A 22969-nucleotide genomic window follows, 5' to 3' on the forward strand; every position below is an offset into this window, starting at 1 on the left:
GAATTGCTGACTGCTGAGGTAACACTGCTAACGTGTGTTCACTGAAACAGTTCATAAACAAATGCTTACAAGCTTCAAACTGAGCATTTTAATTTTGGAAGTTTCATAAAAGCTGTCATAAGCTGACCATGTACTAACAAGCTAACCAGAAAGAATCATCAAATGTTAATCAAAGCTTTAGCACCAAGGTACGTTATTGATTAAACCCTTGCAACAGTCAGATACCACATTTCCACACAGCCTATGGAATAAAATACTTATCTTTAAGGGAGAAAGGCTGGTTCAGTCTTTAAATAATATAGCACAACTTTATTCATTTTTCTGCTAATAATGACAAATCAGGTAGTTTGTTGTGACCAGTTGTCTTCTGGGATAAGAACTGAGATAGCACTGCAAATCACTTCATGCAAACATCCATCAGAATTAAGCTGGAAATGCCTTTTGGTCTTTTGAGTCAAAGTGGTTTTCAGTCTAACTTAAAAATGCATTACTTCACCGCCTGGTTCTGCAGAAATCTAATTTGATCCATTAGCTCTTACCATTTTAACACCAATTCTGAAGAAGGAACAGTACTGACGCAGAGCTTGTGTGCCTGAAATGAGTACATAATCATAATCCAATAAAACCATGCCCTGAAAATATGCCACAGTTTAGGAGGGTGACACAAGGGCACAACTTATGTGGGAATCCAACTGCAAGTAAGTACATTTTCAGTGTTTCTGAAAGACCACTGGAAATAGTTTTGCCGTTTTTTCCAGTTCCTTCTCTTCCCTTTTGTTGTCATAACTGCCTTATCCTCCCTCCCGTTTCTTGTACCGGCTTTGAAATTTTAGTTGGATTTGATTTCTGACTTTTTTTCAATTGTATCCATCTCTGTTAAAACACAGGAACAGAGCAGCTGCATGTTTCGTGTGACTGTACCTGCAGAGGCAATGGGAGATAAATCAGAATAATAGCCACCTATCTCAGTACTAATTACACAACATCCATCTGACTAATGAAAGTTAGCTATCCAGAATGCTGCCTCCCTTCTCTTAAGGGAAACAAATATAAAATAAATACAAGAAGTGTCTTCCACTCCATTTTTTTTTAAACAGATGCTTAAAACTCGTCTGTTGATATCCTAGGGTGTTTTTCTTCTGAGGCACCCCACCAAGTAACCAAATATTTTTTTCTCTATACTGAAGAGTGTAAAATTGGTAGAACAAAAAACAGAACAAGATGTTCAAATAGCACACAGGAAGGTGACAAGATCACTGGCTATTTACTCGTTGACTAGCTACTGCAGCACCACATCCTGTTGCATTCTAAGATTATGCTATAAAACATCCTTTCCACATCCCTCATCATGGTTTTCTCACATAGTAACAACAACAACAGTGTGCTGCTGCAGAGAAATGTATAATTTAACTGCAGCGATTCAACATAAAGCAAAATTCCATCTGTGACTGATATAAAATCTACCCATCTTCAAAGATAAGATCTGGGGTGAAAACATATCAGTATACCCCTCTACTGGGCCTGGCTGGGATGCAGTTAACATTCTTCAGAGCAGCCCATATGATGTTATGTTTTGGATATAAGAGCTGTGTCAAACTAGGCAAAGGGCTATTCCATGCCATAAAATGTCATGCTCAGCATTAAAAACAAGTAGAGGAAGAAGCGTGAGCATGTGCTGGGTGTCTTCCAAGGCGGTCGTTGCTTGGAGACTGGCTGTGCATCAGTCTGCTTGTGGGAGGTGGTAAGTGGTTGCCTTTGCAGCAGTAGGGGTTTTTTTTCCCCGCTTATTTATTTCACTTACTAGACTGCCTTTATCTTGACTAACAACTTTTCTCGCCTTTGCTCTTCCTGTTCTCTCCCTATCCTGTTGGGGGGCTGGTGATCAAGCAGCTCTGTGGGTCCTTAGCTGCTGGCTGTGGACCACAACCCTTTTCATCAACACACTCAGATTCACTTATTTAATTTTCCTTTTTCCTAACAATACCTACACCTACAAAGAAACTTACGTAAAATCTTGTTGATAAACTGAGGTCTCTTCGATGCAGGTAAATAGACTCCCAACAAAAAGACTGGAATTCCAGATAAAGCAATGGCAATTCCAATCAAGGAATTTATGGTGTCGCTATATAGTGGCACTACGACCAGAAACACTGTGCATATACAGAATATTATCGGGAAAGCCACACTCAGCTGGAAACAGAACAAACACAACAGAATGTTATTGAAATATTCATTGTCTATGGTTACAAACATTTTGGTGAAAATTACAGACTTTTCCTTCCCAACCTCACTTTAGGAAATTATCTGCTCTTCCTCTTATACATCTGGCTATTTGGAACCATAAGCAAATTGCAGAATTATTCTTGAATAGAACTGCTGCTAAAAATTGCAAAAGCAATCAAGTATGGTCGCTCTGCTGTGTTGAAAGAAACTGTACAACAGCATGAAGTGTCTTCAGACAAATCCAATAAAACTCAGGAAACAAGAATTACTTTTTCGTGCAGACTATCAACTTAAAAGTATGAAAAGGTGCTAAAAGGACCAGATACTGAACTGAAACAATATTAGAGCTAAATGTGGTCCATATTAACAGTATTAATTAACTTAAGCATTCCTAATTGGAGATTTCTAATCCAAGAAAAAAGGCAAAAGGGTATGTTAGCCTATTGAGACATTCTCCAGTTGACAGAAGGGACGCTGATTGAACTAACGAACAATAAATGAGTGCATGCTATGATAACAATCACCGCTTCTTACCTAGCAGGCACGCTAGCTCTCATGGTACAATATAAAACGGAAGCCTGATCAACTTGTAACCTTTAGATGTAACATGTACGGTCCAGATTTTAGACAGTAATTTTAAATTATGTGGAAGAGAGGGATTTTAAACAATTCTGTAGTAAGTAAATATTACCTTAAGAGGCCTGGGTCGATCTGGTTCCTTCCAACGTAGATATAATTGCCCAGCAATAGACAGACCAACAAAAAACCAGTAACTGAAACTGAAGTAATTAATAAGCTTGAAGACATCTTCCACAGCCAGGTAAATAAGGGTCATAGCACACTGTCAGAAAAGAACAAGAGTGAGAGGAACAAAATAATTTTGAAACTTATTGTTTATGCTGCTTTTTGTCTTCAAGTAACACCTTAAACTCCTTGGTGTTTGGCATGATTTTATTCCTCAAAAATCACACTCTCAGAACTATCGCCTCAATGACAGTAAATCCAAAATTCTCTCTTGTGATTTTTTAGTTTTCCTGTAAATAATTCATATAGTCACATCTGAACAGCTGAAAAGCAAAGCAAAAAATAACTTACATTGAAGAGCAGTGCTGGCACAGGTGTGAACCTCTCTGTGTGGATCATGGACAACAGATCAGGAAGGTGACCTTCTCGAGATCCTACAAAAAATAGCCTGAAAAAAAAAAAAAAATCAGAAAACATTCTGAGGCCACAGGTAGGAGAGAAGGTATTACAGAAAATCAAAGGACAATACCAGTCAAAATAACTATTTACACCACTACTTTCCATCCTTTAAACTGGAACACAGGTTCAACCCTTCTTGTAAAGATGCATGCTACAACCACCATTAGAAGATACATGAGCTTTCAGGAACATGCTGTTATCATCCATTTTTAAAAAACAACCCTACACATAAAATAGAAAGCATCTACAGTAACACAAATAAACCTCTATTGTTTTAAAACATTCTAAATCTAGCACTGAAAACATCCCAACTTATAGCAGAATAGTTTTCAATGCCCATCAGAAGAGATGACCTGGTCTCTAAAAAGAGCTCACTCAACCACGTGCTCAAAAAACAAACATAATTTTATTATCAACTGCAAATTATTCTATATTGATGACTTCACCTGGTTATGTTCATATTCGTTCTTAATACAGAGATATTGCACATACATTCAATGGACAGGAAGATGTTACAAATGGATTTATTCAGACATTTTAACTTTCACTAGCCACATCCATAACCAGTACTCAGGGGAAAGCTTCTATACTGTATCTTAAGCTGTTTGACTGCAGTTTAATAGCAGTAGCAACTTCAAAAACTTTACTCGGAGAAAAACTTAAAAGATACTAAGGTTTTTAAAAGTCAGTAAGTTTTAAGTAAATACATTCGAAAACAAGAACCTGCTAGAATTATTGTACCAAGTAAAATGGAAGATAATCCAAATAATGAGAGGGCCTGAGGACTCACCACACAGACAACATTCATTTGATCTTTAATTGTGCTCTGCAGACAGCTAGGAACGCTTTGGGGAAGTAAGGCAGTGGTAAAGCTGTATGTGCACACACACAGAGGTTTATTTACATCTGTTATTTTACTGTGGCTATTCATCATAGGTTCATTTATGAAAGTATTTTTGCCACTCTCATAACAGATGAGCATAACAGTAACAGGTAAAAATACTGATGAACATTTGTCAAAGAAACATGTATGTACTACCTCGATGACGCTAGGATTGAAGCATTAAGTCCACCAAAACATGAAAAGGCTACAGCAATGGGAATTGTCCAGCTGAAGATACCAAATACCTGGTCAGCGAATGTCTAATGAAAAGGAAAAGGAAACATGAAAATATCTGCAACAAAGCATATGTAAAACAATTACATCAAAGCTTTTGCAATAGGTTAAGTGTGGAAAAATAGTAACATCATATGGACAATCCATAATGCAGCACAAAGCAGCACATGGCACTTTTATGTCTGTATGGATTCTAAGTCCAAACTTCTTTAGCAAGTGAACTCACATTTTCTACTCACAAAGGAAAATAAAATGCTTTTAGAATTTACTCACTAATCCTAACACATTTTATGATTTAACTGAACTACAGAACTCAAGCATAACATAGTGACTACAGAAAATAAAGGACAAAAATATTACTGCATATCCCAAAAGGGAAGTGCATATTGCAGAAGATAAGCATAGCCATCAGCACACCTACTGTTTTATGGATTCTATTTTATTTTCCTTCTTTTTCATTTTCCTAAGCAACTTTCTTTTCCTTCAGCTCCACCAGCTTCTGGGCTCTACTCTCACAACATGGCAAATGACAGAGCAAGTGTCTAATTAGCAGTCATTTGTTAATGTTACTAGACAATACTTCAGGCCGACTGTAGTGACTTTCCATGATAGAGCTCTGAAACCGAGAAGCTGGGAGCATTAAAGTTTCACAGCAAGTGGTAAGAATCATCAAGTGCCAGCGATCTGGGATCTATAATGAAAATGGGTAATAATTTGCAAGATATTGTTCTGGTCAATCCTGCTCAACCTCCTGGATGGAGAAAAAAGGGAGAGACTTAGAATATCGGACAAAATGTTTGAAAAATCAATCAATTTAATACATGAAGACTGACAGCTATTCTAAATCCCATCTTGGTCTGAGCGTTGTACATGTCTGAACACCAGCATGTTTGGAGTTGAACCGAAATCCACTCATGCTGTGTTCAGAGGACGTGGGTGGAAGCCTTCCTATCCCAATTCTACCTCCTGACAGCTAAATTACTTCCATGATTTCTTGTACAGAAGAAAACTAACAGTCACGGTAGCAAAAGGATCATGTTTACATTAGACAGCATACATATATAAGTGATATTCAAATAAACCCCAAAGATTTTGTGGCTGTTAGAATCTTTTCCACCACAGCAGGCAGCAGTCATCTAAACCTTTTTATGAACCTTTCTCTAAATCACTTTCTTGGCTCTCTCTTCCTTTACCAATTTCAAGATCTTTAGACATAAAAAGCACATATACTAGTTCAGCTTTCTGCAGGTTTGTCTTTTCTATTACAAAAAAATTCTTCAGTTTTTAATATTTTAGTATTTTGAAAAAACCTCCCCCTTGACCTCCCATTTTAAGTATTGGTTTTCACCATAACATTTATGGACTAAGAAGTTCAGTCAAAGTGGATTAACATTCAGAACTGGCCTTTGCTCATAGCATATAAAGTTAGTTGGATTTAACAGCGGTCAAATTTTTAATTAATTACTCCAGCAACAAGACCACCAAAAGCAGTGCATTATGTTCTGTTGACTGAATGTTTCTGTAGGTCAAAAAAGCCTAAATGACTTAAAATAGAATTTTTTTTTTCATGACATGAGTGATTGATTTTCATGAGGCAAAACCTCGCATAAATCGTCAATCATTAAACCATAAAACGCAGAAAAATTTACTGACATAAAGCAAATCTTGGCCGGTTAAAGTTTCCTGTTATTTGTCTGGGTTGACAATGTGCTTTGTTCAGCACATTATCCATGCGAAGGTTCAGAATCCAACTCCGCTTAGCTGTACACCATCATCTACACCAAAAAGCTATTTTTTTTCTGTCCTTTTGTGTTATTTAGTTGAGCCTCAGCAAAGGCAGATAGGATATCCTGCTGCTAAGGGACAATGCAAAAGTGTCTAATCACTTCAATGGGAACCCCGCCAAAAGGTTCCAAGGCAACGCACCAACAGTGTTAGTCACCCTGATTCTTACTAAAGCACCTCTCGTCCTGAGCTCTATTGGTTTATAGATATTAGTATAGTTTCCCTCGAAATGGAGCTTCAACACAGGGGAAAAGTGCACAGATTCCCCCTGAAATTACAAAAAATAACATGAGAAAAGTATAAAAGAACTAATCCATGTATGAATTATATTCCATGCTGAAGTCAGAACATCAATCTAGCAAAGATCATGCCACAAGAAATGTGTTCTGTATGCCATGGATTACCCATTTTCAGTCAACTGAAACTGAACAAACAATGATTAATTTACATTATTGTATATAAAAGACTTCTGCTGCTCAAGAATAGATAATTAGTAGAACCCAAAGTGCTTTTCTCCAGTCCTTATTGGATCTAAATGCAGCTCTGAGAAACCTGGTCTCCCAAATGATCCAGCGAATGAATTAAGACAACTTCCCCAGAACAAGTAAGCATGAGGACAAGATGAAAATTCTAATAAGCAACTGTTGTGATATTTTAAAGGGATGTTTTAAACCTTTACTGCTGATTTCCAAAGACAAATAGCAAGTGAAATTACTAGACACCACACTTAAAACTGCCAGAGGTTTGGTTTGGTTTTTGCTTTTTTAATATACAAAGCTAAGATACAGAACTCACTCAAGATGTTAGAGAATTAAGGTGTTTAGTAAGGTTGCCTAAAGGATAAGCACTTAGGTAAGTAATATTAACAGCTAAAGTTAAAGAAGAGAGAGAAAACATATGAATGTAATCTTATGCTGCAGGATGCAAATTAGCTAATATGTCATTTAGAGAAACTTTTTCCCCCAAAATGCAGGTTGGCATTTGCTCTTCACAAGCATTTCCCATTTTCTTTTGAAACTACTAGTAATGGCCCAGCATGGAATGCTAGTGTGGAATGCCAGATGTGGGACTAACTGAAAGGCCATTTCCAACCTGTAATGTAGATCTAGTCTTTCTAAGATATGCTAATGTTGTTTCACACATCTGAGCAAACAGCAATCACTCACATGAGCAGTAAAAACCACAAAGAGTTAAGGCAAAACTACAATATCACTTCCACAAATTATACATAGATCGAGATGTTACAGATTCAATGTGTTCTGGATGCAAGCTATATGATGTACAACTGTTGAGCCAGCTCAGTCTAAATAATTAATTTCCCTAATTCTGTCCAAGCCAGACTCTTCAAAAGAGAGAATAACCCTAGTGACAGCCTTTACCAAACACTGTCATTCTGAATGTACTTTCTAACGTTGTAGTGGGGATTCCTGAGAGAGCAAAGGGCGGAGCATTAACTTCAAGAGCTTAACTGTTCCCTAAGTAAGGTAATGCAAAAGAGTATTATTTCACTTGAGAATGATACAAAAAGTTAAGCTTGGTTTGCCAACTAGATCTGCCTGCAAAATGATCTTTCAGCAAAATAAAGTTGAAAGGTACCTGAAGTTTGGCTAAACTTTCTAGTGATACTAACTTGCTTAACATGACAAGTATAGCCCCACCTGCCTTCATTGCGGGTATTTTCTGAGAGGGTTTCCAACACAAAAATCAGCCAGGTTTCCGTATTACTACTCAGACAATAAACACACTTTTATATTTCAGAGTACAGAGTCATAGATCCTTCAACACCAAGAAATGTTTTCTCTAAACCTAAGCTACACTCTCTTGTGAACAATGACAAGACCAAAGATCTCTACAGTGTTTCTTGCAGAAATTGTTACTGAAGTGTAAGTAAAAGTGGCCACAATAAGCATTCAACTGTGTGCATATGTCAGAGGGTTATTTTGGATAAGAAGGGCAGAGAAAAGTACAAAAAGCAATCAAATTATCAAGCACATTCACCACGTGCACTGTATCAAGAGAGTAAAAAAAGGGGAGGGAGAAGAGTTAGTGGCTGCTTTCTGCTAAAACCGCAATTGTACAGTCATGAATCCTCCACAAATGAGCTACACCTGGGCTCTGAGCTGAGCACCTGACTGATTCCACTTTAACTACCACTACTTCTGGGAGTAGTGAAGTGCATTTATAAAAACAAATGAGCTGGCAACGGGAAAGAATGGAGCATTCGCAAAGGTATGCGGAGGATGACAGAGGAGCCTACCTGGAGGCAGCTATAGCAGAAGCATTTAGTCCACCATAACAGGAGAAAGCCACCACTATGGGGATGGATTTCTTCTCAGGTTTCTTCTGAGAAAGTCTAAAGAGTGAGAAGGATTAAGATATTAAATTGTCATCTCTGCTACAGTCTGACAAGTCCTGTAGTCCAGACTTGAACTATAACTGTTTCTAACAGCTGGGAAACAGTAAGAGAATTCAGTGGCTGATACAGCACTTGCAATTACAGATAAAGTTCTTGAACCATTGGATATGTAAGATATACATATATACACACACGCTGTAGACAGATATGCACCTGGAATTATTGCCCTTAGTTCTGTTTTTTTTTTTTCCAAACCATCAACAGGGAATAAAAATTAAGAAAGAAGCTTCCAGCCATGCACTTCTCAGCTGAACTACCCTCATTTATTTCATCATGACTGAAGTGTTATATTACTCCCAGAAGAATGGTCAAAAAATGAATTACAGCTTTGTTTCAAGACATGAATGACTGATATAACTACATTTTATTTTTATCTTGGGTTAGTTTGATCTCATGATCATCAGCTGGTAACTTGTGAATGGTGTGTGAGAACCCTTTTTTGTCCTTTTAGAGGCCCAAACAACAGTTCTATACGAACAGATTGAACTAAAAGCAGCAGTAACTGCCCCACATAAAGAGCAGCCACAACAAAATACACAGGATACCGCCTCACATCCAGTAATTCGGGCACACAGATGGTAAGAAAGACCCACATTTATGTTAAGAATCACAAGATGAGAACCACTTCATCACACTTAGCTGCACACAAAAAGTGCACTTAGAGGCACACAAAACACGTCAGACTACACTGAGAGCATATGGAGCTGCAAGCACATGCCAGGCTGGCAAAGAACTGAACAGTATTGATCAGACGGATAAATGCAAGGAAAATGTAGTCTAACATGAATGAGAAACTTACACAAAACTATACCCAAAGGTTATAAGGTGGTTCTATTAGGAAGGCTTAAAAGGCATCTACAGAGCCTCTTTACGTAGCTCATTTCAAGATCCTCTCACACGTGCAAGCTGTTCCAGGCTCAGTTCTATAATATTCTTACCCTAAAAGTCATATAGAGCAGTAAGGAGATTAATATATTGGAAGTGAAATTAATTCTCCTTTGACTTTTATCTTGAGGCAGAGTATAAATACATTGCCACATTACAGGATTATTTGGCAGTCAGAACTACAGTCTCTCTTCTCAATTTTCAGCTTCTCAGGCCTTTAAGGAGCTATTTCCTACAGGAAAGAAACTCTGATTTATGGCAATAAGGAAGCCATACATGCAAAAAAGTTACTGAGTAGATGAAGTTTTCTTCCACTCCCATAGATTACATCTATCAAGACACGGTAAGACATCTGTTCAGTTTGACCAAATTAGATTTAACATCACATACAGTGGAGAGTGCACATCAACTGAAAAGAGAGTCAGAAAATCGTAAACGTGCAACAGAAAGCAATTTATATTATCAGGTTTCCTGTAATTCTTGTTTCAGCCACCATTCTGTTGATTGATTCTACTCAGACAGACATAATTATCTCCTGGTATTATTAACAATGCCTCTTCTGGGAGAAAAAGATAGCAGGGCAGTGCAAGGTTCAGCATGAAATTCCCTCTTCATCTTTAGGTTACTCAGTACAATCTTATGGTAAGAGAAACCAGCACTACTCTACTGCCTCAATATATTGCATGTCTACTGCATGTAACATGGCTCTTCTGCATGGCCCACATTAAGATTACAGGTGTCAGCTCAAACAGTAAAATAGTTTTGGTTTTATCTTCATGAAGGTGCTGAAGATACTTCATCTATATCTTCTCAGTTATTTATCCTGTTCTGAGCATTTTTAATAGCTAGCTGTAGGATTCAATGTTTTTCAAAGTCTCTTACCTTTCTCATATTGAAAATCTTACATACCACTGTACCAAGTTCTGGCTCAGCTCTTCAGCTTGGCCTCCAAAGCCAGAGAACTTCTACATAACTGGCACCAGGAGTGCTGCATTAGAAATGAATTACAGCTAGCTCCAAGAAAGGCAAATGACTCACTAAACAGCTCTCTCTAAAAGCAACTGCCTGTTCATAACAAAGAGTTCTTCCACAATAAGGTACAGAGTGTGTATCTCATCCAAAGGAACCTTTCTGGGAGGTGCCAAAGCAAGCAAAGAAGGGGGACATGATGCTGGCAGCCAAAGACAAGCAGATTTTCCTTTTCGTGAAAGAAGCCAGTGAGTGGCCAAATGAAGGAACATAAGTAATACCCAAAAGGTCTAAGAGTAACTCAAGAATTTCTGGATGAATTCAGTTAGAAGAAAGAGACTCATTGTTCATTAAACTATATACAAAATAAGAATAAAACAGCTAAAAAACACAGTCTCCCACATCCCTGGTTCATTGAGGGAGATGGCATGTCGAAGCAAAGCAAGTATGCTCTAGAATATGAGCACACCAGGGTAAACTGGATTGATCAATGCTGGACTCACAAGATGGTAATCAAAGATGCAACCAAAGTCATAATCTTTATCCCTGATCTACTAACAAAAGCCATACAGCTCCAAGAAAGATGACAGCCAGCTATGCAGGACAACCGTTTGCTTCAACCAGGAATAATTTTTAGCTTTTCCAAGTAAAAGTAAGGTGCCCAATATCACCTATTGCATGAAGTCAATCAAAAAACCCCAGACGACCAAACATAGGAAGCAGGTAACTATGCACTAGCAGCCCGTATGTTCTTTCCTGTTAGAAGATGAAGCAGCCAAATAAGTGCTTGTAGGGCCAGCCACCCTCTTCACAAACAAAACCCTCAACGGTTCTCTCAGATGCAAACAATCTTCGTTCAGTTACAGGGGAAGGTGAGATGAAATTTCTGCTTTTCTTTAGTTCAGTGTGTTCGTGCTACAGAGTAACTGCTTCATATGCATAAAACTTAGCAGTAAGGGTTGTGATGGTTTGCATAAGGAGGTAAAACAAAATAACTGTGAAACTCGGATAGGAATCAGAGGATTTTCAAATACAGACCATTACAGTCATTAGCTCCTTTTCCATATTCACTAGAAAACTGTGGGTGCATTATGAGTGTTTTATGTTGGATCACAAGTGCACTTTTGAAGCAACTCTCCCAGTTAATATCCCTTACTGCTTTTTGGGTCACGTTTAGAATTGGAACTAAAGGGAGCTCCCCTTTTAGAACACGCTAAATTTGAAGATGTGCTTCAAGAGCATACCATTACCTGCTGCAATCCAACCCCGCATCAGCATTTGGTCCATGGGACCTCATTCACAGTAGTCCAAAGTAAAATCCCCCTGGAGTATGTATGGTACACGTATGGTCCTCAGTGACAACCCTTCTGCTCTACAAAAATCCTTCTAGAGGTCCACACTACTTGCTACTCTATTAGTAGATCAAGCTTAAAGTTGGTTTCATAAAACTGGGCAATTCATATCAGCAGCAAAATGGAATCTTCAATGAGTCGTGTTAAGTATTAAACTTCAGCTGCACTTTCACCTTATCATTCTAAAAGTACAGGCAATCCAAAGACCATTGTTTGCCAGGTGATGAGACAGCTCAGCAAAAATGCCTTTAGATACAACATTAGTTAAGCTTTTAAGCACAAGTATTTGGCAAACCCGAGATCCAGTGAAAAAGTACAGCTCTAGATTTCCAAAGTCATTAATTCTGTTAAGTTCCATTAAAAGTAGCACAAGAAGTAAATCCCCTAATAACTTTGGAAATTGCAAACATAGTTTTTCATTCTTATCCTGGTTGCCTGGTATCTCTGCATGCAATGTGATTGACTAAGCACTTTATAGCATTCTTAAGTGTTCCTTCGTTCTCCTCCACCTGTGATGCATCCTGTACCAGAGAAGAAGACCTGATCTGTCCAGTTCTGAGTATTACAATTTCATGTAAAATTGCACAGCATGTGTATATACATAAATGTATACACCCACAGAAAAATAAATTTATACCCACTTTTGGTCAAGAACAATGTCAAAGAATAAATAAATGAAGTGTATATAAAATCATAAGCATTTAGGCCTGGGTTTCACATGTATAGTAAGGCTCACGTATCCCTTGTCCCTCCTTTATGTGGCCACCACTCACTGCTGTAGTGCTGCTACCTGCTGTGTACAGCAACACAGTCTGGACAGGCCCACAGTGAATCAATCAGTTTTCCTGATCCCATTCACCAAATGGCCGTATAAACCTCTGCCATGACAAAGGGCAGGACCAGTAGAGTCGACACAGAATACTCTTAGGAGATAGGCTGGATTTCACTGCTGTCAAAGGAGTGTATTTTAGAAGTCTTTGTTAGAAAAAACACAATAGTGTATTGCTTTACAGAAGTCAGGACAGACAGTGGACTGTGTATTGGCTTTTAGTTTTGTCTGGATTAATTAATTCTAGACAGGAATTTAAAATTCCGTTATGAGTCACTGGAAGTTACTTCACATGGTGAGAGCCTGGCCCAGGTTGCCCAGTGTGGTGGCAGATGCCCCATACCTGGGGACATCCCAGGCCAGGCTGGACGGGGCTCTGAGCAACCTGAGCTGGTGCAGATGTCCCTGCTCATGGCAGGGGTGGCACTGGGTGAGCTTTGAAGGTCCCTTCAACCCAAACTATCCTGTGAGTCTATATGGGATACCATAACCTACAACAGAAATAAATATTCCTGGAGATTTTATTACCACTTCGCATATGCTAATTCAAAATAAGCATTAGCTGTCCTTGTTTTATTTAATTCTGAAGTGTTCTACCAAGTTTTTCACAATATGTTTTATGACAACTTTTTATTTCCATATTCCAGCTAAAAGAGGAAAACAAAGTTTATTTACTTTCAATACATTTTGAAATATACATCTGCATAAGTACATTTGAAATAACAAGTTACAGCCCATATTTACTATAAACTATTTTGAATGCATACATTAAATACAAATATTTCTCAAGTGTGAAGCAAAGTCAAGTAAGTGCTTTTGCAGAACCATCTGCCTAAATACCTGAAACAAGAGTTTGCTTATTTGCTAAGCCAGTTTTTAATCATACTAATCCTCTGTGGGAACAGAGTGCATATTTCCTTCATTTTGATATATTTAAAACTCTCCATTGTCTGTCTACTTATATTTTAGAAGCCAGTTAGGAATCTAAAAAAGAGGAAAGCCGCTTTTCCTTCAGTTTAAATAACCAAAAAGAATATTAACTTTTCCAAGTCTCAAGGCTACAGGGTGTAGTAACAAGAACTATCCAATTAATTCACTAGCTACAGGGCATAAAAAATTATTCACTTTTGTTGACTGATTAGCTGTAAGACTAAACCACGTTTTGACCATCTTTTACTTTAAGCAGCTCATATATTTTAATTGGATTCAACCTTCCAGCCATATACAAAAATAATTAATTCCAAAATAAATTAATGCAATATTGCTAAGACGGTGGTTAAAGTTATTAAAATGAGATACAAAGCTAAACTTTGTCATAGCTGAGCTGCAACACATGCATTTACAAATATGCATTGCATCAATTATTAGCTCAACGGAATGTAGCTCAGTACAATACTGTCCTGCGTACTGCTCCAGCTTTCTAAATACTGCAGCACGAAGGAACAGAGAAGACAGTTATGTACTAATGAGTTTAATTTACAATCAGCTCAAAGTGCACAAGTCTAATAAGTTCCTTTTCAAAATACACTGAAAAGCTGCATCTGTGCTTGTTCTAATAAATCTCATAATATGTTATTTCTATATGTTCTTTAATTAACTACTTTTCTATTTAAGATTAAATTATTCATGATGAGTTGTTCTGTCCTCCTGTATTCAGCAAAGTGATATCATAAGCTAAGGATTTTTCATGTTTTGTTCCTCAAAATGAAACGCATCCCTAAAAGGTGAAACGTAAATAATACAACAAAATACCACGTGGTCAACTTACCACTGCCACAGCATCACTAGAAAGAACAGCTTCAGCATTCAGCACTGTATAGTAAGCTACGTTGGTCATAATATAGATAATGGTCACAATTGGCATAGACACTGCAATAGCCAATGGCAAGTTCCTGTAAGGCAAAAGAAAAAACAAACCCACAACCCAGGAAAAAGAAAAAAATCCATTAATAACAAAGTAAACTTATTTATTTGTATCTTACTAGTAAACACATGCCTAGAAAGTAATAAAAACTTCTTGAGTGACATGAAAACACTGCAAGCCTCTACATGTAAACAGGTAAGTTTTAATTTAAACCTGAGGTAAACTCACAGCCCTGAGTCTGCAGCTCCACAGGGAGAATCTCTGCACAGCAGAAGCAAACTTTTAATTTTAGGATCTGGTTTTGCTCAGCCTTTTTGCTACCCCGAAGCTTGTAGGGATATTCAAATGTCTCAAAAAGGAAAGCAGAACTGAGAGTGTTACTCTTAGATTTGCTCAGTTTGAAATTAAACATGAGATGGTGACACAGATAAACATTTGCCATGAACATCTTTTCCAATAACAACAACGCAACAAAAACCCAACAAAACAGAAAAATGAAATGCACTTCAGAAGTTTCCTCAAAAATTTCCTGAAGTCCAGAACTCCAGCCGGGTCTGTCCGATGCTGTGAAAGCAGAAAAGCAAACGAACACCACGTGCCCTCCATATAAATCAGTAAATTAGTAACTGGGAGTTCTGACTCTGCGCACTCAGAGGAGATCTGTGAACCTCAGCGCAGAGAAGAAACACAATTAGAAAATCACTTAAAAATTAATTCAGATATCTTACACAATGCAACAAAAAAGCTGAAATAGCATTTTTAAGGTCTTTACATCACCCAACATTAAAGCCAAGGGCCTATTTCAAATTTAACTTGAGGTTTGCAACTTTTGACCAGACAAGCATGAGAGTACTGTGAGTCAAGTGAATACAAAATATGGAATTCTTGGAGTAATTGTATAGAAGACTGAAACATCTCATTCTCAAGAATTGGCAATGTAGAAAGCTGAAATTCGATGTTCACTTCATCAGCTACAATTGTTACCAAGAAAGAAGCTTGTATTAGGCAAATGAATCTAAAGACATTTTCATCAGCTAAATATCCTGTGAGAATTTTTTTTTGTGAAACGATGCATCTAATACCAGAATTATCCAGCTGATAACACAGAACAATACATTAACTTTAAAAAGATAAACAGGCATTGCAACAGCACTCAGAAGGGAAGCACTTTCAGTGAATAAAAATTTGAAGGACCAAATGACTGATGCAAACACAAAATGTACATCTTTTCTGAATACATATAACAAATCTTTGCAAGACAGCTGAAGGACACACTCTCAACCTGAAATGCAGTCTGAGTAAATATAGCTATTTTTAGATTTAAAATACTTATCTGCTATTTTATCTTTTTATTAGATAACTTTTCTGGTTAAATAAATGCACAGCATAGAACTCAGGGATAACAGAACAAACTGCCAAAGTCAAAATCAGATGGGAGAACTGAAAAAAATCTCTCTTCCATTCTTTATCTTCCAGTTGTAGCAACCTGAGCTGTTGCTTATAACAGGAAGTAAAAATGATCAAATGAGATTCTATTTTTAACATAAAAGGCGTCTGCTTACAGACACATGACTGAACAAGATTAGTTTAGTCAGTCACACTTTTAGAGCATAAATTAATGGAAAAGATAACATTCTTAAATATGAAATCAGAATTACTGCACAGATAAACACAGTCCAGACTACACTTACATGACTGTTTCTCTGCAATAACACATATTGTCATTAATAGCAGCAACCTCTTGAACTGAAAGCTTACCAAGCACTGAATACAGCATCCTGCAATCACCTGATTGGTTTTAGTTTGTTGTAGATTTTTCTTTTTTTTTTTTTTTCATTTTTAACATAGTTTAAAACTAGCAAATCTTTGCTGATAGTTTTTCACAGAATGTTTGGTTTTATAGAGCAGTTCTACTCATTTATCTATAGGCTCAGAACTCATTAGTGAAAGCCCTAAAATGAGCAACTTGGGAACTATCCAGCTTTAGAAAGCCCAAATCATTTACCTTTCTGGGTTTTTGATTTCTTCTGTTACAAAATTGAGTGTATCCCAACCAGAGTAAGAGAACAAGGCAGAATAGAGCGCGAGGGAAATGTCTCCAACATTAGAAGAGGATCCCTCAAACGAGTTCTGAAAGTGTGATGTATGGCCTGTGTATAGAAGAGACATAATGAAGTACAGGATAATAAAACACAGCAAGTATTTTTTTTGTAATTTGGCACACAAATACAAAAAAAAAAGTCTCAGAAACCCTAATTCCTTCAAAGCTGATTATTAAACCCTTTTTCCAGTTCTGCTCTGTACTTCAGCCATGAGAATAAGCATGGCATTTAAACTACTAAAACATATGTTCTGTGAATTACACTGTTCTGTAATCAAACACCCAGTTTGTACACAATGGCACAACATGTTCAGGAACATTAAGTTCAGACTAAGCTACAAACAACTGGCAATGACAGCACTCAGGCTAAGGGTACCTTTTATAATATATATATTTATAAAATAATTCACTCTATCTTCCTATATACTTTTAAATTTTCAATCATTTAGCCTATGAAGAAAACAAAAGTTATAGTTTATTTTAGATAGCTATGACAAAAAACCCAACACCTAGACAGATGTTTAAGTTTTAGCTATTAAAATCAGAAAACTGAGAACAATTAACAGAACATAAAATATTACTGTTACCTGAGATAAAATTTTCCCATGGTAAAAGAAAAAGCCTATTTTGCACCAGTATTTGTGAGAACTTGTGCCATCTTTTGACTTTAAGCAAGTCAAGACAAGCTCATCAATGGCAGTTTTATATATTCAGACTATTTTACATATACAGGCATATATACATATGTGTGTGTATATATATATATATACACATATACATATATATACAGAAATACTTTCACTTCTTTCTCTTTTTTACCCAAATCAGACATTGCTATTCCCTTGCCACAGACATAAGCAAAGTAACTGCTGAGTTAGAAACAGCGAAGGGAGACAATGTCAAGGAAGTTGGTACAGAACAAGCTCAGAATCTGCAAAACAAGGGATGGGCAGATGTGCTGAAGATTAAAAATGCCAGCATGGTGCTCACATATGCATATTCTTCTTCTATTCACAGTAATTATCCTGCTCATGGACTTTCAACAATAACCAGTTAGAGAGCAAAGCACACAAATTGCCAGATTGCCAAGGAAAGACCTTTATGGCAAGTTTGAAAGCAGGGTAATTTTTTTAGGATAACACACCAATAAATTGTCTCCAAAGGAAGCAATAAGAACAAAATTAACTTCAGAATTACTGTAATTTGAAGGCACAATGCCCAATGCACACACAAATTAACAGAAAAAATAAAAAAATTCAAAACCACAGCAACTTTCTAACCCTCAACAGCTATAAAAGAACTCCGGATCAGAGCAAAAGAGCTGCTGTTTCACAAATCTACTCGCATGTTCTTACAAGTCTATTTTTACTTTAAGTCACTTTCAGACCTGCACTAAATTCATTTTTGTAAAAAAACAATTCAGCTGATCCCATTGTAAAGTAGTATGTTCCTTACAGACATTTACAGCTTTCTCCGCTCCCATTGTATTTTGCTAGGTCTGTATTTTGCTGTTTTAATTTCCTTTACTATTCCGTACTGCAGGCTGTAAATTGCACAACATTGCTGAGCCATCAGTTACCTTCTTTTACCCAGTTCAAAGTCAACTGAGATAGGATACATTCTCATGATATAACATCATGATAATGCCTAACATTGGTATTATTGATGTTTTCAAAGTAGCTATTATCATGCTTGTTCTGAAGCATTTGACAACACATAGAGGTATTTTACAGTCTTTAGACCAGTTACTCAGTTTAACTGATGAATACAAACCTTGGCTTTAATTTTAAAAGCTTACCCTGGCATATTTTAACAAGTCCAGTTATGATGATGACAATAAGAGCCGTGACTTTAGCATAAGTAAATATATCCTGCACTCGTGTTCCCCATTTAACATAGGCACAATTTATAAATGTTAGAAGACCTAGGGGAAAAGAAAAAAAGTGAAAATACTATTTGAACAATATTCAGTTTAATTTTTTAAATATTTTAGATCATAATCTAATATGCACTTACCTGTTATTACTAATACTGAGGTTAAACTAAGCAAAATACAGTGGTACTGAAAACACACTGGTTTAAACAAAACAGTAGGAAACAGATGTTCTAAAGATTCATAATACATGCTGTTTCAAGAGATGAAAGACCTTCCCATTCTCTGATAATACACCCACTTTCCTAACATTACCCCTCAAAGCTGTACTCTACAACTATCCTGAAGAAACCACTACATGAAACCATTCATTTCAATTTATCAATATTGTTCTGATAAATTAAAGATTATCTAGAAACTCCTTCAGGCAAACATAGTCAGGTAGTGCTCGAAAAAGTTTTTCCCCTTTCCCTGTTAGTCTGAGGATGAGTTAACATCCATGGAGTATCTGCAATACCGAACATGGTCACAGGCAATTCAATACTCTTCCAGTTGTATTGAACTCTGAGCAAATAATGTATGCTTTAGGGCAAATGCAACGTTAATCTGGATTTTTAAGAACTGGCAGGAACTAATGAACATTCTGAGTATACTCCTCCCTCTATCTCAAAATAAATCAGCATCAGACCTATTTCACAAGATTGTAATGGAACCTGAAGTGAGACTTTCAGATTTCACAACTATTTTAGTAACAGTGGGTGACTAAACTCATAGGATCAACTTTCCCAATAAACACTCTTCAAGCTATTGTTGAAACACATTGTTCTCATGGGTACCAACATTTTGCCTTTGCATTTATTACTTTTTCCTCAAGTGGAGAGTCAGACAACCTCTTGCCTGACCTCAAATGCTGAATATCGAATAGGATTCAGTATCTTCAGTGTTCTTTATTGAACAAAATACTAATTCAGTGCATATTCTTCTTATCCAGATTATCACTACATTATTGACACTAACCCAGAAGTTTAAATATTTCACCCAAATCTTTTTTCTCCAGCTAGTAAAAAAAAAAAAGGTTATATTCTACTGTACTTTTTATCTCCAAAGAATTTTCTTGTACTATGTGTTTTAAATATGCATATAACTAAAAACTATACTTGATAGCTTAAGAAGTAAGGTAGTAGCAAATCAAAATTAAATTAAAAGATGTGATAAAATATTTACTTTCCCATAATCCAAGAATAACATGATAACATGATACTATTAAGATAAAAATGTACTTCGCACAGTTACCGAACAGAAAAGTAATAATTTTTAAAAGCTAACAAAAGAAAGGTAATGATCTCAAAAGCATGGCACTAGTATACTAGACAGTCTGGCCAAGTGGAATAGCTGAACCAGATTCCACTGAGCTTGGCAAGATGAGGGGAAAAAAAACAGTTGTATCAAATTTCAGAAGTCAGGACTGCTGCAGCTCCCAGAGAGCCCTCAGGAAAAAAACAACTCTGCTTGGTCTCAGCTCTTCGGTATTATTTTTTTAATGCAACTTTCATTAGCAGCAATTACTATTAACTTCTTATTTTAGTGAGTTGGACTTGGTCTCTACTTCAGATTAAATGCTACGCTGGTATCTTAAAAGAAAAAGAAAAAATATAATCAGGAGCCTGAACAGACCACATCCCCTCCCTCTTTCTCTTACTGAAATTACTATGTTTTCTTCAACTTAATTATCATTTAGCTACCTAACATTCCTGAGAACTGCCAAGTTCAGTTCTGCAGCACCACGCACCACCCCATTTCCAAAATGAGTGATGAAGTAATGCTGTATAACACTAAGGCAGATTCACACTAGATCTAGTATTGTTATTACTACAGTTAAAAAACAAACAAAAAGAAACGCCACAACAAATCCACTCATTCTGATATACAATCTGTACCTAACCAACGTTCAGACTTTCTCTCCCAGCAACTTCACTAATAAAGTGTTAATCTTATCCAAAGGTAAGGATGTGACACAGAACATAGCCCTGCTGGGTCAGGGAGGAGTGTAGGCTTTAACAGGAACAACTCAATTAAGTTGTTGATCAGGGTGAGAGTCTCAGCACTGATGCCTAGAACAGGGCAGGACAAGCATTTAAACCATAAAATGGACCATTCTTGCTTTTTGATAAACTGGTTTTTATAAGGGCTAACTGCTTTCAGATGTGAGATATCTTAAATGGAAGAGCAGATGCCCTCACACTTCTGAATCTGTGCCAGGATGCCTTGGGACAGGATCAATTTAATGAATGTGAACACGATATTACAGGTCCTTCATTTCTTTCCCGAAGTTACTACAACATCTGGCCACACTTTTTTGGGGGAAGGAGGGAGTTGAAAGGAACGGAACTGAAGAAACTGACAGCTTTTTGGAAGAAGTTTGTAATTATTCTTCCCGCTACCTGGACCAGCACATTAGCATTTTCCCAACAAATTAACTAACAAGAATTGAAGGGGAAGCTATAATCTCCACAATTAGTTTTAGAGGCCAAATATTTGAAACACACACCACTGTTTTCCATGTCTTTGCCCTCTTCTAGTCCTACATAGATAACTGTAACAAAGAACGACACTACAGCCATTTCAACACACTCCCTGTTGCCTCAAAAAGGAACCAGGCAGAAGCAGCACATCTCCTCCCTGCAGATACTGTTGGCAGTAAAAACACGCAGGTTCTGTATTAGCTTTATGATAGGACCATCAGGTCAAGAGGGACGGCAGACTCTACAGCACACGATGATGATCGCTGCATGACAAAGGACGGCCAGCAGTCCTGATGTGAAGCATGTGGACAGTTGTTCCTCTATACTGACTAACAGAGCCGGCTACTTGATTTGATCACAAACATTTTGACGTTTTATGTGCACACAAAATTTCCACTTTTCAAAACAGCTTTACAACAGGTACTGTTGTACTGATGTCACAGTTAATCATGAGCATAAAGAATAGTGTTGAATAAATGACCTTCGGAAACCCTACCAGAGTAATTATCTAGGCATGTCTACATTGAGAAGCTATTGTAAAATAAATTACAGCAGAATTTGTAGTGCAAGAGCTATTCTGCAACAACTCAGACCACACCAAGAATATCTTGAGGTTTGATTAAACATACCTCTCTGAGGGAAAACAAACTTTTTCCCTCATTTTCCCCACATAAGTAAACTTGGAAGAGTTAAATACCTTATCCAGCTTTTGAATGAGAAAATGGTAATTCACTGACAGAATATCTGCAAGTTATTAATATGCTGGAAAAGGTTCTCTTCCCCACAGTAACTCAAAGCATTGCAGATTCAGTATGCAACAACACCTGGACTTCATAGGATTTGTTTCAATTAAGCTTAATCCTGAGTGAAAAAATACGATAGTAAACTTCAATAAATACTTACATTCACAGGCAGCTGCTATGAGACGGCAAGCCAAATATGGAGGATCACAGGAAGGGAAGAAAGGTTGAACTATGTAGTTAGCAAAGGTGATGGCAATAATTGCCTGACTAGTTGGCTCAACAATTAGGAGTGAGGTCCACAAACGAATAAAAGCAATGAAGCTCCCAAATGACTCCAAGATATATGCGTAGCTGGCTCCTGACTTTGTAATAGTGGTTCCAAGTTCAGCATAGCAGAGAGCACCAAATACTGAAAAAATCCCTCCAATTGCCCAAACTACTAAAGACAATCCATAAGATTTGCTGTAGATGAGAACTCCTTTGGGAGAGACAAAGATACCTGAACCAATCATGTTGCCTACTATGAGGCTTATCCCATTTATCAAAGATATTTCTTTCTTCAGTTGCATTGTATTTTGGTTTCCGTCCTGCATTTCACAGCTGTCGCTTGGATCTGTCCTGTCTGATTTATTGACGGGGCTGTATTCAGCCAGTGAACTAGGCGACTTCGTATAATCTGTCCTTTCTCCCATTGTGGAAAGACTGCGAATTCTCCACAACTCCAAATCACAATCTAAAAGAAAACATAGACAGCTGAAATAGTTATCATTTTTTTTATCCCAAGACTTTCTTGCTAAAACTTCTTTCCACCTTTTCACCCTATGATTTACAAACGTAAATTGAGAAATTCCCTTTTGTTGCTTCATACGTTTTCTTACACAAAGGTAAATTCATGCATAGTTAAAATAAACTGAAAGACAACAAACACAGATCAAGAGACAAATTTCAATACAACTTACGCTGAGAAAGGAACTTCTGCCTTCAGGAAAACAACAACAAAAACAAACCAAACAGAAAACCCAAAACCTAAGGAAGGTCAGAATTAAGGTATTCCAACGCTGAAAAGAACAGACAGAAGCAAAGAGAG

The 22969-nt window shown here is 37.1% G+C and overlaps 1 protein-coding gene across 3 annotated transcripts in view; it reads right to left on the minus strand.

Annotated features, from left to right (window-relative positions):
• Positions 1-281: 281 nt before the first annotated feature.
• Positions 282-22969, minus strand: part of SLC7A6 (solute carrier family 7 member 6) — a 28373-nt gene continuing 5685 nt past the window's right edge. For all 3 annotated transcript variants that reach the window (XM_082062881.1, XM_082062882.1, XM_082062880.1), the window contains 9 exons: positions 22043-22615; positions 18543-18668; positions 16649-16793; positions 14548-14671; positions 4466-4569; positions 3319-3415; positions 2915-3064; positions 2007-2190; positions 282-921 (listed from right to left, as the gene is read on the minus strand). In XM_082062881.1, coding sequence (XP_081919007.1) covers positions 830-921; positions 2007-2190; positions 2915-3064; positions 3319-3415; positions 4466-4569; positions 14548-14671; positions 16649-16793; positions 18543-18668; positions 22043-22574 — 1554 coding nt within the window. In that variant the 5' untranslated portion in view covers positions 22575-22615 and the 3' untranslated portion in view covers positions 282-829. The remainder of the gene's footprint in view (positions 922-2006; positions 2191-2914; positions 3065-3318; positions 3416-4465; positions 4570-14547; positions 14672-16648; positions 16794-18542; positions 18669-22042; positions 22616-22969) is intronic.

This window comes from Streptopelia decaocto (assembly GCF_964273445.1).
Source record: "Streptopelia decaocto genome assembly, chromosome: 11".
NCBI lineage: Eukaryota > Metazoa > Chordata > Aves > Columbiformes > Columbidae > Streptopelia > Streptopelia decaocto.